The following is a 14,031-nucleotide window of genomic DNA, read 5'->3' as shown; positions in this document are numbered from 1 at the left end:
TGAGACGTGGTCTCTTGCTCTAGAACCTCCATGATGGCTTTTGCAAGCCTTTTCTTCTCTCTGAGCCTCAGTTTCCCTTTGTCTGGATGTCTCTTATTCCTGGATTAACTCCAAACATCCGTGAACTCCTATGGAGCTCAAATATGACCAGTGTTCTGAATGCCACTCAAAATAGCAAACCATCTCTGTGTTCTCTGCAGTCCCAGCCCAGGATCATGAACAGATCAGGTGCTTAGTACAAGTCAGTGGAAAGTGAAAGTGTTAGTTGTTCAGCTGTATCTAACTCTTAGCAACCCCATGGACTGTAGCCCACCAGGCTCCTCTGTCCATGGAATTCTCCAGGCAATAATACTGGAGTGGGTAGCCATTCCCTTCTCCAGGGGATCTTCCCAACCGAGGGATGGAACCCCCATCTCCTAGGTGGTCTCCTACATTGGCAGGTAGATTCTTTACCATCTGAGCCACCAGGGAAGCCCAGGAGACAGGTGGACCTAGGTTCAAACGTGTATGACCTTGAACAGATAGTTTCTCTCTTGGAGTCCCAGAATCTCATGCCTCAAAAGCAGAATAATGATGGTGTTTACCTCAGGAGGCTGCTGCAGGGATTAAATGGGATCAGAAGTATACAATGGTGACACTTAATAATAAAGCTGCTTGTGAATCAAAGAAGAGGTGAGTAAAACAAAGTCTGTGCCCTGAAGACTCGACAGTCATGGCAAATAGAATTCACCTCTTTTGAGGCACCTCCAATTGATTGGCAGGGGCTGCCCTGGAGTGCTGATTATAAAAACCAGATTTCCCAGTGGAAAGGGGATTGCCATGGGATGGTGAGTGGGTGGGTGGAGGATGCGGCAGCCAGTGCGTATGCTGACCCTTGATCTAATGAGAAAGGAAGACAGACAGGCAAAGAACTCTGACACGAGGCAAGCGGCTTGTTTGGGGAAAGCAGAACTGGGAGCCGTTCACCAAGCCTGTGGCAAACGAACCAGGGTTTGAAGAGAAGCAGGATTTGAAGGGCATGTGTATAGGAAGGTCACTCCAGGCAGAAGGAATGGTGTGAACAAACACTCAGTGCCTGAGATGTGATGCTTTGAGCTGCTAAGAATAGACTATCCGATCAAAGGTGGCTTATACATAAGGAACATTTATCATCTCCCAAGACAAAGCCCAGTGATAAGTGATTTCAGGGCTGGTTAATTGAGCAGCTCAAGAATGATGTCAAGTGGGAGGGGAGTTTAGGGGAGAATGGATATACATATACGCATGGCTGAGTCCCTTCACTCTTCACCTGAAACTATCACATTGTTTGTTAATCAGCTATACCCCAATGCAAAATTTAAAAAAAATTTTTTTAAAGAAAAAAAAATCAGGCTTAAGAGAGGAAAAAGTAAAATCCCATTAACACCAAACCATTGAGAGAGAAACTCTACCAGGAAAATACACAGCCTCAGAGCTCACTTTGAAAAGGCAGCACACATTATTTCTAAATGGGTTTTTAAATCCCTTCTCCGGTTTAGTGTTTGTATTACTACATATAATTAAAAGATTTCCTCATGCCAAAAAAAAAAAAAAAAAGAATGGCATCAAGTTTCTTACATCTTCTGCTTTGTTGGTGTTACAGGCTGAATTCTGTCCCTCCCAAATTTGTATGTTGAAGCCGTAACACCCGGTACCCCAAGGGTGGCTGTTTGGGGAGATAAGGCTTTTAAAGAGGTGATTAAGTTGAAATGAGGCCACAGTGTGGGTTCTAATCTAATCTGACTGGTGTCCTTATAAGAAGAGGAAATTTGAAGACACAGATACCAGGGGCGCATATACACAGAGGAAAGACCACGTGAGGGCTCAGTGAGAATGCTGCCATCTGCAAGCCAAGGAGAGAGCTTCAGAAGAAATCAATCCTGCTGACAACTTGATGTTGGACTTCTAGCCTCCAGAACTGTGAAAAAAATAAGTTTCTGTTAAATTGCCCAGTCTGTCATGTTTTGTTACGGGAGCCCTAGCAAACTAGCACAGCTGGAGAGAGGGTAGCAATACAGACATCATACTCTTCATCATTATTCTGGTTTTGATGCTATCAATGATTGAGGAGGCCAAGGATTTCCCTTTCTTGTATGTCTTTCTGTTGAGAAGGAAACCTTTCCCAGAGATTCTTCAAAAGACTTCCCTTAGAAGTCCAGGGGTCAGATGTATTAGCCAGGATATATTTCAGCTGTCATGAAGACCCCCAAACAGTGGCTTAAAGGTGGTAGAAGTTGATCCCTTCCATCACATAAGCAGTCCAGGTCAGGTATGGCAGTTCCATGTGTCCAGGACCCATGGGCTTCCTGTCTCGCTGCTCCACCATTCTAGGAATTTGCTCTCAACTTCATGCTGCCAGTGGGAAGAGTAAACTGAGCTAGAGGAGAGCACAGCTCCTCCCTTAGGGGGATGACCTGGAAGTAGCACAAAGTTCTACTGCTCATAACCCATTGGCTGGAACTTGTTTCCATGGCAACAACTAATTGCAAAGGAAGCTGGGAAATACAGTCCTCTGCTCTACAGTGGCCCTGTGCTTAGCTAAAAAGCCCTTTATAGAGAAAAGGGGTGCATGGATACTGGGGACATACAGCAGTCTCTGCCTCACTGAATTGGTCACATGCCCCTGCCCCCACCAATCCTCAATCAGGGGAATTATCTTGGACCAATGGTTCTCAAACTTGGGTGTGCATCAGAATCACCTGGAAGGCTTATAAAAAAATGCTGCTCCTCATCCCCACACTGACTGATTCAGCAGGTCTGGGGTGGGCTCTGAGAATCAGCATTTCTAACAAATATCCTGGTGATGCTGGTCTGGGGACCACACTTTGAGATTTCTGTCATAGGCCAATTCAATCGTGACTTGCATCCTGAGGCCAGGAAGAGGCTCTACACACTGAGCACTTGGGCTGGGGGCTCCTAGGAAATGGGGCTGTACCTGAGACCATGGTGAGAAAAGCCATTGAGTGGCACCCAAGAGAGGCTCATAGAAACAGGAAGATGGAGATTTGGAGAAGCTATAAGACTGTGAAGATATGAGGGCCAGGTACGATAATGTTGGATGTGAGGATCAAGAGATATTTTGGGTCTCATTATGAAAAGTCAGCATCAGGCAAGGGGTTTGATCTTATCTACTAAAGAAAGTCACCAGCTATCTGGCGGTACAAGAACTGAGTCACTAGCCACTGCAGTCACTGACCTTTAATACACCCTGAAACAAGGTTAGGAATGAGGTACTCTATGCTCTGGGAAAACAGGCAAAGCAGACTTTAAGATAGTTAGTTATTTTCAGGCGAAATTTTTATGAATTTGGATTCTTGCATCTTCTCATACTTAGAAAAGCACTAAGACCAGTAGCTAAGATATCTGATCCTTCAGTCTAGCAGCAACATTCTACAGAACTGTGTACTTGGCTGCACATATCCTCCCTATGCCCGAATCACATATATACTAACCCCCAAGCCCACTTCTTCGGACAGTTTCTCAGAGCTAGCTAAGGGGCTGTCTCCCGGGCCATAGTCCTCAAAAAGATGCTGAGTAAACTTGACTCACAGCTTTTGCCTTGTGCATTTTTTCAAAGTTGGCAGTCTTTATCCTGAAGGCCCTGGGGAGCCACAGGAGATTAAAAAGTTAGGAAATGTCATGATCAGATTGGAGGGAGAAGACATGAAAGCAGTGTCCTCAAAGAGAGGTTCTCAGACCCCCTTGCACCAGATCTGCTGGAGAGCCTTTAAAATTCATATTCCCAGGCATGCTGTATCCACCCTCCAATCATGGAGGTGGAACTCTGCATTTTATTTTTTTTAATAATAATTTTAATTGCAAACTCCCCCCCACATTCATTTTTTATTTGTTTATTTTTGGCTGCACTGGGATGTCATTGCTGGGCCTGGGCTTTCACTGAGGCGGCTTCTCTTGTTGTGAGCACTGGCTCCAGAGCTTGAATTCAGTAGCTGTGGTGTACCGGGTTAGTTGCCCCGCAGCATGTGGGATCTTTCTGGACCAGGGATCAAACCTGTGTCCTGGAGCACCAGAGAAGTCCAGAAATCTGCATTTTAAATAATCCCCCTCTACCCCAAGCATTTTAAGGTTCGAGAACCACTGGATTAGAGGGTGGAAACACTGGAGGTAAGCAGATCGTTTAAGGGCAATACCTTCTAGAATGTAAGCTCCATGAGGGGAGCGATCATGACTGTTTCATATCTTTCTTATTCACTGTGTCTAGAAGAGTGCCTGGCACATAGTAGGTACACAATAAACATTTATTTTAGTGGCATCAGGAACTTCAGTCTAGGTCCTGACTTTGTCCATGGACTCATCCTGTTGCCTCTAGCAAGTCTGTTCCCAATCTCTTTTTCCCCTTATCTGTAAAATGAGGAGTTTGGAGAAAATCCCTAAATTTTTGGTCCCACCCACCATTCTGGAAGTATGGATGTGAGAGTTGCACTATAAAGAGAGCTGAGAGCCAAAGAATTGATGCTTTTTAACTGTGGTGATGGAGAAGACTCTTGAGAGTCCCTTGGACTGCAAGGAGATCCAACCAGTCCATCCTAAAGGAAATCAGTCCTGAATATTCATTGGAAGGACTGATGTTGAAGCTGAAACTGCAATACTTTGGCCACCTGATGCAAAGAACTGACTCATTGAAAAGACTCTGCTGTTGGGAAAGATTGAAGGCAGGAGGAGAAGGGGACGACAGAGGATGAGATGGTTGGGTGGTATCACCGACTCAACGGACATGAGTTTGAGTAAACTCCGGGAGTTGGCGATGGACAGGGAAGCCTGGTATCCTGCAGTCCATGGGGTCACAAAGAGTTAGACTCGACTGAGCGACTGAACTGAACTGAACTGAACTGAGCCATTCTGGTTGAGTGATTGAGGCTTTGTCCAATCAACAGGGAGCTTTGTGGACTGCCACCAAGTGCCTCTGTTTCTTAACAGAGCCCCAGGAGCCACAGGGGATGTGGCAGAGGGTATCTTTCCTCCCCGCACCCTCCTTCCTCATCTGTCTCTGGCCCAGAATAGCCAAAACAATAGGACACAAACAGCACGTACTGAAATGACTTTTAATATCTCATGTTGCAGCAAAATTAAAAATATACAAAAAGTTTGTGGTGTACAAAAGAGTCTCAGTACAGAAGTCCCAGCTTGGGGTCCCCTCCCCCTCCTGGGGGAAGGGCAGAAGGGTGAGTAGGGTCCAGGACTGAGGATGGCACAGATGTAGTAAATACCAGGAGGTGGGACTGGAATGGGAAGCACAAGTGGGCAAGGGCTGGGGGCTGATTAGGAGGGGCAGAAAGAACTCGGAGGGGAGAATCACCCAGAATTGTGCTGAAGGAGGGAACTCAGCCCCTCAGGCATGGCTAGTGGTTCCTGGAGTTGGCAAAGAAATGGGAGGGGAGGCATCAGGACTGGGGTGTTCGGATGGGACCTCGAAGAACCTGGGCTCTGGTCCTACCCTGCTACAAACTCACCGTCTGACTTTTCCTCTGGCCGTGTCTTCCGGGCCTTCTCCTTTGGTAAAACAGATGCTGGATGAACAAGCCACTAATTCCTAACTTGGGATCCCAGAGGCAGAAATGAGGGCCCACAAATGCTCTTGAGAATTATATATTAAACATGCCAACAGAAGGCAGATATGCCTCCCACCTTTAAGCCCTAAAAGCTAACTCAAGGCTGTGGAAGCATTTATCTGCATTCAGAAGCTCAGCTTGAGTTCATTTAATGTGGGAAAATCATTCTTCAAGAAGTGAGGCTTGTTTGTGGGGAGATCTCCCGAACTATAGGCTCCTCAGGGGTGAAAATAATAAAGAGGGCTCTGGGAATCATTCGAGTCCCTTCCAGCTAGTTTATGACTGGTTTAAAAAAAAACAGTGGATTTGGGGGGCTGTTCAGATAGGGTCCCTCCAAGTTTGATTGTTTAGCCCAGTGGAGACAGGCCTGTTTTGGATTCTGGGATTGGGGGGGAAGGGAGATGGAAGAACATCCTTTTTCTACCTGGTGCCATTCTCACTCACTTTGTCTCAAGCTACCCTCCACTCTGGAATTATTGCAGGTGCTCCAGGGCCCTCATCCCTTCAGCCTGGCCTGGGGGTGCCCTTACAATGATTGTGCATAGAATAAAGGCCAGGATTGCTGGGAAGAAGGCAGCCCCCTTCTTGCTGGGAGAAGGGAAGGGTAAAGGAGGCAGGGCACAACAGGACTCTGCCCCTCTCCTCTGCACTCCCTGTTGCGGGGCAGCGGGGTGGGGGATGAGGGGGGAAGGTTTCTACTTCCAGGAACCAGGCCATCCCTAGATCAGGACTTCCATTCCCACTTCCACAACTTCCTGTCTTCTTCCCCTCCCCTCTACCTGTAGCAACTAAGAACTGGGAATGTCCTAGCCCCTCCCCAACCAGAAGGGCACATTAGCCCAGCCCCAGGGTCTCAGAAGCCCCTCTGGCTGGGAAGTGGCATCATCGGCCCCATCTCCACTGCTGCCCATGTGGCTTGGCACTCACTTATAATCTTTCATTGAGACATCACAAAGCACAGAAGTACAGAAACTGATAGCTCCTCCACCTGCAGGCCTTACCTGGGAGGGGGCCATCCTCAGGGTGCCTGTTGAAGAATGGTATGGCCCAGCCCAGGATGGGGGCAGTTGGCTCCTGGCCTTCAGTCCTCTCTGCCTGTACCCAAACTCTCGCTCAACCCAGAACAGTTTCTCCCTAACTGGGGGCCCCAAACTGGAGAAGACCCTGGGTTTTACACTGCCCCTCTCAGGCTCTGGAGGGGCCTGTAGCCCTTATTGGTGGATAGTTCCCAAACCAGGGACCTCACAGATGCCCAGACTTCCCTGGCCTTTTCAGCTGAGAGGGCATGGGGCCTGCTCTCATGTGGCTAAGCTGTAGGGGTTTAGGGTTGGACTAGAAAAGTCTCAAAGGAGTTTCCAGACTCTTCAGGGCTTCCCAGAACCATATCAACATTTTGAACCAGGTTTCAAACTGCTCGTCCATGGGTCAAATACAAGTGTTTAGATTGGCCAGGACTGGGTTTTTCAAAATTCTGAGTTTTAGTTGCTATAGACAGGGCCTGCACTCTTTGGTTTCCCAGAGTCCTAGGCATGCTTCACTGTCCAGCATCTCTACATCTCTTCATTTCATTAACGGGAGGGATTCGAATTTGCATCCCATGCACTCCTGCCCCAGAAATCTCCCCACTGCCTGAGGTTTCTATGAATTCTCAGCCCAGGTGATCTCCAGGGAAGGGACTTGTGGGACTTTAGCCCTTAGGAGGGCACTGGGGCTGCCAGGCAAGACCTTCCCTGGACACTCCTAGTCCTGCTGGCCCTGATCCTGAGACCTGGACCAGGGCTTGCTCTCCCTGCCCTCTGCTTTCTTTAATTTTCATGGGTGACATGTCTCTGCAGGACACAGGTATAGCAGGGAGCTAGCTGGGGGTAAAGGAGATTTGGGGGAGATAGGAGGATGAGACAGATGAAAGGAGACCAAGAAAGACTTCCTTGGTGGGGAGTCCCCTGCAGGGGATGGATGGAGGTCTCTGTGTGTCCAACCGGGGTGAGAGTCACAAGGCACGTGGTACATTAGTGCGTGGGGGTGTGTGCTGCCTGGAGAGGTATGGGGAGCACAGTCAGCAGCCTGGGGCATCAGTTCCAAACACCTGGGAGCTAGAAGTCTGCCCTGGGAATGGGGCCATGGTCTCCTAGGGGTTGAGATACTGAGGGCAAGGCAGGGCCCGGCATATTTGATACCTGGAGCATCCTGTTCTCTTCTATCCCTGACAAAATTAAGATGGACCCAACCTGGTTGAATAGCATCACCGACTCAATGGACATGAATTTTAGCAAACTCTGGGAGACAGTGAAGGACAGGGAAGCCTGGGGTGCTGCAGTCCATGGGGTCGCAAAGAGTCACACATGATGTAGCAACTGAATGACCACCTCTCATCCCCAGGAAAACACTACCTCTACCATGGACTTCCTCTGTGGTCTTGGGCAAGTCCCTGGGGCTTTCTGAGCTTCCGTTTCTTCTTTCTAGTAGATGTGGAGGATAGTGGCTTAGGGGACCCTAAAGTCCCCTCTGGGCTGTGGTTCTCACTGCAAGCACCCTCTAGAGGTTCTGGGAAGGACTGAGTCAGGCTAGGGTGGAGGACAGGGAGTGAGGAGCGGGAGGTAAGGACCCAGGGTGTCCAATTCTGGCAAGGAAGAGAGACTGGCTGAGGTAGACTGTGTCACAGAAAGGAAAATAAAACAGCTTGAATGGGATGGTGCCCCTTCTGCACCGACTCCTCCAACCCAATGAAACCAGCAGACGCAGGGATGAGATGAAGTAGGCGACAGGTCAGCAGAGAGAGGGACCCCAGGCCTGGGAGGGATGGGGTGCTGAGCTTCTAGGTATGGAGGGAGGGGGGAGTCCAAAAGAGGCCTTTCCAAGGATGAGAAGCAAAAGGTGCCTGCAACCCCCTCCTTTGGGCCCTTTGACTATGACGGCTCTGATGCTCAGACATCCTTGCAAGCAAATGCCTTTAAGGGAAGGTTTTGTAGGATTGAGACGATGTGGGGGTAGGGGTAGAGTAAAATCCAAAAATGAGAGCCTGCAGCCACGAGTCAGCACTGCCTGCTTGTCTCTACTCTGGTTCTCTGGGCAGCTCCTGGAGCTGTCAGCTCCCAGGGAGGGTCGTTTAAACTTTTCTTTCTAGGATGCTAGGGAATGGGGCAGCCAGATGGACCATTCTAGGACATCAGGGAGTAAGGTAACTTGCCAAGGCTCACCCTCATGTCCCCTCTCTGAGCGCACTTGTTTCTTCCTCTGTAAGATGGATCGATAACACCTCTGTTGTCAGGATGTTGCCAGCAGGCGGGAGTCAAAGTGAAACAGTCCAGAGTGAAAACTCCTGGCACAGACAACCCAGGAGAAGCAATCAATCACATCTGGGTCCACACCCTCAATGCGCCCACCTCACAGAGGGCCATGGAATTTGATCTCTGAAAACAGCTGGACAGAGGACAAGGAGGATGACGGAACCCACCAGAAAGAGTCTGAGTCAACCTTGGGCTTCCCCCAACTCCCATCACCTTGAGGCCTGGCTCCTGAGGCATCTCAGGGATCAAGGAAGTAGAAGTGAGAGAGAAGGGAAAGCACTCTTTGTATGTAGATGGGGAGGAGGTATACACCATCCTGGGCTGGAGGGGGGCTGCGGGGCGGAGCTGAGGTGATGCTTTACGGGGGTGCCGTGTGCTTGTGTGTGTGTGTACGTGTGTGTGCAGTCCTGCCTTCTCTGTCTTTGGAGCTACCCTGCACACCCTGAGTGTGGCCCTCTTCCAGCACCTTCAGCAAGTTCACTGTCAACCCGTCACTATCTGATGGGACACAGGAATCTAGGACCTTGTGAGACTAGCTGCCACTCTGGGCCTCGCTTCCCATCTTTAACCCAAGGGAGGCTGAACTATGAAGGGCTAATTTGCCCCTCTAATTTGCATAGTCTAGGATTCTTACATCCACCTCGTCCCAGCCCAGGTCTGCATGTGTCCTTAGTATTGCCTGTTGAGCCCTTGCAGTGAACGTGCGTTAGTAGGCGTGAGCGAGGAGGTTTTGAAGGGAGGGGTTCCAAGCTTCAGCTAGAGGCTCTGGCCCCTCACCCCACAAAACTGCCTTCATCTTGGCTCCCATACCCCCCACACTATCCAGGATTGGCTGTCCCAGGTGGAGAGAAAGGACGCTAGATTAGTGGTCACAAGGATGCCCTGGGGTGTTTGGGCCATGGGAATGAACCATAGGTCCTGGAGGGTTGTCAGATCTGAGGCAAAACAAGTCAGTTTTACAGCTGCTGCTCCAGGGAGCTTCATCTGCAAGGTGGCTAAAAGCCAAGATTCATGTCATGTCCTCATAGCTAATTTTTCCCAGCTGGAAACCAGCTGGCAAATTGAAATGTCTCAGAGGTTCTGAGGACAGTTTCTTCTTGGGGAGATGGCTATGGACCAAGGTTCATAGGGGCATAGAACTTATATAAACCCTAGAAGTCTAGAACTGGGGTACCCATTCCTAGAATATTCCACTCACACAGGGGTCTGGAGCCCCCACTCCCCTAGAGTCCCTGCCGCTGAGCGGGGGACGGGTACCAGTGTCTCCACCCTTTATAACAGAATACCGGTCAGAGTGACTCCCTAGGATATTTTATCAGCTATGTGTCCTAGAACTGAGTCCAGAACTAAGAATGTCTCTCTAGAAGTTCCTCTGTTGAACATGCCAGCACCTCATCTACAATTGAACCTGAACAGAGTATCTTCCCAGGCAGTTTATCTGTTGTGTTCAAAACCTTTATCTAGACGAAATGTTCCAGAGGTTCACCTAGAATAAAGAATGGCACCTTGAAACATTTCACCTGAGGTATCTGGAGCCTCATCTGTAACAGCGCCCACAACAAAGAGGGTCTCCTGAGGAACATTCTCTACATTCCAGGTCAAGTTCCTCTCTCCCACATCTGCTACCCCTTCATGCTTCTGCCAGTCTGGACCCCTCAGATGTCTCAGGGTTCTTCCTCCTGTCCACCTCCAGCACTGTCAGCCCAGCCCACCCCAACTTCCCACCCCACCCCAACTCCCTCCTTTAATTCCCCTTTTGCCCAGGCTCCAGGCTGACCCCCAAGGGCTGTACCAACCTCGTTCACCAGACGCTCCCATCTCACCCCACATCTTCAGTGGCCTCTTCTATCCTTCTCAGAGGCAGCCCACCCCCACACCCCCTGAAGAGCACAGGGCCTAGGTCGTGAACTCCCTCCTCTGCCAGACCTGCCAGGGCTGCCAGCTGGGCAACTCCAGGCAGGGAGAGGGTGTGGGGCCCCTGGCACCAGCCGTGATACAGAGGCCTCCATGAAAGTGGGGCAGCTCACGAGGAGCGTAGCACCAGTTGGTTCCCTGGGCCTTGGTTCCAAAGAGTTTAGGAAATGGGCCGCAGGGTTGAAAACAGGACCGAGGGCTGGGGCTCCACAAGGCTGTCCCCTCCCAAGAAAGAACCCAGTGATGGGGGCCACTCTACCCTTGGACCAACAGATCCACTCGCCCTCAGCTGGCGGCCCTCAATTCTGGGCTCAACACTGTGGTCGATGCGGGATCAGCCAAAGCTCATCCCTTTTCATGGGAAACTCTGGCCTACACCGTGCTCTCGTACTCCAGCAGCTCCCGGGAGGCCCCGACGCTCCGGTACTGCAGGCGGGGTGTCGTGGGTGAGGAGTACTCCAGCGCCAGGATGGTCTTCCGGAGCCGACGGTCAATGAAATGAGCATCCCAGGCAGGGTACTTCTTCCGGGGCAGGTCAATCCGAATGACAGGCCCCTCTGTCCGCAAGGTGCGGGGCACAGGTGTGGGAGGCAAGCCAGGCCGCACCTGGAAGACAGGTGGCGTGGGGGTCCCCGCACGCTCGCCTCCCACAGAGGCCCCATCCCGCTCAGGGCCTGTAGTCCTGGGCAGGGACCTTGGGGGACTTGTGACAGCGTCGGCTGGTGGGCCACAGGGCCCTGGGGCCTTACGGAAGATGCAGCCGGGGGCCTGGGGGCTCAGCATGGGCCCGTTGGGGTGCAGGAGGCAATAGTAGACACACATGAAGAATACGCCCAGCGCGAAGCTGGAGGCCACCACACAGACCAGAATGAGCGAGTGGAAGTCGGTGGAGAAGTTGCGGCTGGAGTACCAGAAGCCGGTGAGAGCGGCGTTCTCCAGCAGAACTATGCAGTAGTAGAGGGTCACGCGGTGGCGGCTGCGGCCCTCCTTGACGTTGAACCAGCAGAAGATGTAGATGATGCCCACCACCATGTTGTAGATGATCTCTTCCCACTTGGACATGCAGAAGTCCGTCTCACCCTGGATGACCCAGAAGGTCATGACGCACCAGTGGGCCACGATGAAAATGCCAAAGTAGAGCTTGTAGACACTGGCGAAAAGCGCGAAGGCCAGACTGCGGGCCGCGATGGCGAACAGGTGCCAGAGCACCTGGGCCACGGCGCCCTTGTAGGACAGCGGCTGCTTGTCGTCCCGTGAGTCTCGCAGCACCTTCTGGTAGGAGGCCAGTGTCCAGGCCAGGGACACGAGCGAGGCGGAGATGGAGAGGGCTGTAGAGAGAGGGTGGGGGGGGGGCTGGGTTAGGGCTGGGTTAGGGCTGGGTCTGGGGAAAGGGGGAGGGGTCTGGGTCAGGAGCAGGGTTCTGAGGAGGTGTCGGGGGCAGGGGCTCTAAATCAAGAGGGGTGTGGGGAGGGTCTGGGTAGGTGGTCTTCCAGAACATGGATGTAGGGCTGAGAGTGGTGGGGGTAGGAGCTTCCACAGGGGTGGGGACACCAAGGGAGAGGGGAGGTGGGTGATTTTGATCTCTATAAGGGCCAGGTGTGGGTCTGTAGTAGGGAGCTGTTAGGGTGCAGGGGTCTTGGTGGGGGGTGGGAAAATAGGGTCCAGGACTCTGGGAGTGAAAAGGAGGTGAAGAGGCAGGGTCATGATTAGGGAATGGAGAGCCAGAGGGGACTGTTAGAAGCTATAGGCCACCAGGATGAGGCTGGGGCGTGGAAAGGAATATCCAAGCTAAGCACAGCTGAGGGCATGGGAAGAAAATGCCAAGTGGGAAGTTTCCATGGGGGCCCGGGACCCTGGGCAAGGGATGGCCCGGGACCCTGAGAGATGGTGATAGTCTTTTGAAACACTGAGGGTGTGTCAGACAAAGTCTGGGTGGGAGCCCCAGGGAGACAGGGAATGTGGTTTTTTCCTCTGACACAGGTGACACAGTGGTAATGAATCCGCCTGCCAACTCAGGAGACTTGGGAGATGCCAGTTCAATCCCTGGGTTGGGAAGATCTCCTGGAGAAGGAAATGGTAGCCCATTCCGGTATTCTCGCCTGAAAATTCCATGGACAGAGGAGCCTGACGGGCTACAGTCCATGAAGTCTCACAGGGTCAGACACGACTGAGTGAGCACAGCACAGCAAGGTGGCTGTGTGGGGTGACTACCTGGGGACCAGGACAAAACCTGGGAGGAGTCTCCAAGGGGGCTGAAGAGCAGCCAGGGATGGGATGGAAGGGCTCTCTGGAAACGGGTGGTGACTGAGAGGGTCTAAAGTAGAGCGGTCCCCAGGAGATGCAGGCTGGGATGGGGACAGTCTAGGGAAAGAAATGGACAGGGAACTTCCCTGAGAGCCTGCAGTGTGGTGATGGGGTCAAGGGCCTCTCTGGATTTGGCAGAAGTGGAGTCTCTGCCCTGGCAATGGGGAAGGGAGGGCGAGAGGGGGCCTGAGAGGAGGCAAGGAGGTGAAGTGGGGGGGGCGTAGGTGTCGCCTAACATTGAGAGTAAGTGGGCCATTGGCGGGGACGTGGGGGGTCTCTAGAGGCCTGGAAGATGGGGAGAGGAGAAGGGGCAGGGCCTCTAAAACCCGGACAGTGAGTGGGCCAAGGGTGCGGGAGTGGACAGGGCCTCCCCAAGGGGCCTTAAGCCCGGGAGAGGACCAGTGACGCCGTCCTCTGAATCCTGGAGACAGGTGAGCCCCCGGGGGCGGGGCTTTGGGGGCGTTCGGGGGCGGGGCTTTGGGGGCGCACAGGCGCGGGGCGGGGCTCACCGGGCAGCAGTTTGGGCGCGCCGCCTTCGTGCACCACGAGGCTGAGCTGCAGCACGAGCTGCGGCGCGCTGCGCAGGAAGGTCTCCAGCAGGCGCAGCATGCTCACGTCGGCGCTCTCGAACAGCATCCGCCAGTAGAAGTGGCGCCGCAGCCGCTCCCCGCGCCAGCGGCTCTGCAGCCCCAGGTACATAGTGCGCAGGTACCTGCGGGAGGACGAGGGGCTTAGGCCCTTGGGCTCGCGCACGCTCGGCCCCCTCGCCCTCTCCCAACCAGCCCCTCGCCCCCGTCAGCAAGTGCAAAGGGCCGGGGCGTAGTGTAGCCCTGGGCAAGTCACTTACTGTTCTCAGCTTGCTTCCTAGGCTGTGAAACGGACATAGCAAAAGGATCACCAAACAGAGCTGTTCCCAATGGGTTCACTATCTTGAAGCA

General features: G+C 52.3%; 1 protein-coding gene across 1 annotated transcript in view; it reads right to left on the bottom strand.

Moving 5' to 3' along the window:
* Positions 1 to 5,062: 5,062 nt before the first annotated feature.
* The window catches only part of XKR7 (XK related 7), a 31,190-nt gene continuing 22,221 nt past the window's right edge, over positions 5,063 to 14,031 (bottom strand). Inside the window, exons 2-3 of the mRNA XM_027976445.3 lie at positions 13,603 to 13,805; positions 5,063 to 12,117 (exon numbers count right to left, since the gene is read on the bottom strand). Coding sequence (XP_027832246.1) covers positions 11,162 to 12,117; positions 13,603 to 13,805 — 1,159 coding nt within the window. The 3' untranslated portion in view covers positions 5,063 to 11,161. The remainder of the gene's footprint in view (positions 12,118 to 13,602; positions 13,806 to 14,031) is intronic.

The sequence above is a fragment of the Ovis aries genome, chromosome 13 (assembly GCF_016772045.2).
Source record: "Ovis aries strain OAR_USU_Benz2616 breed Rambouillet chromosome 13, ARS-UI_Ramb_v3.0, whole genome shotgun sequence".
Classification (NCBI taxonomy): Eukaryota; Metazoa; Chordata; class Mammalia; order Artiodactyla; family Bovidae; genus Ovis; species Ovis aries.
This window is presented reverse-complemented; position numbering and strand designations above follow the sequence as displayed.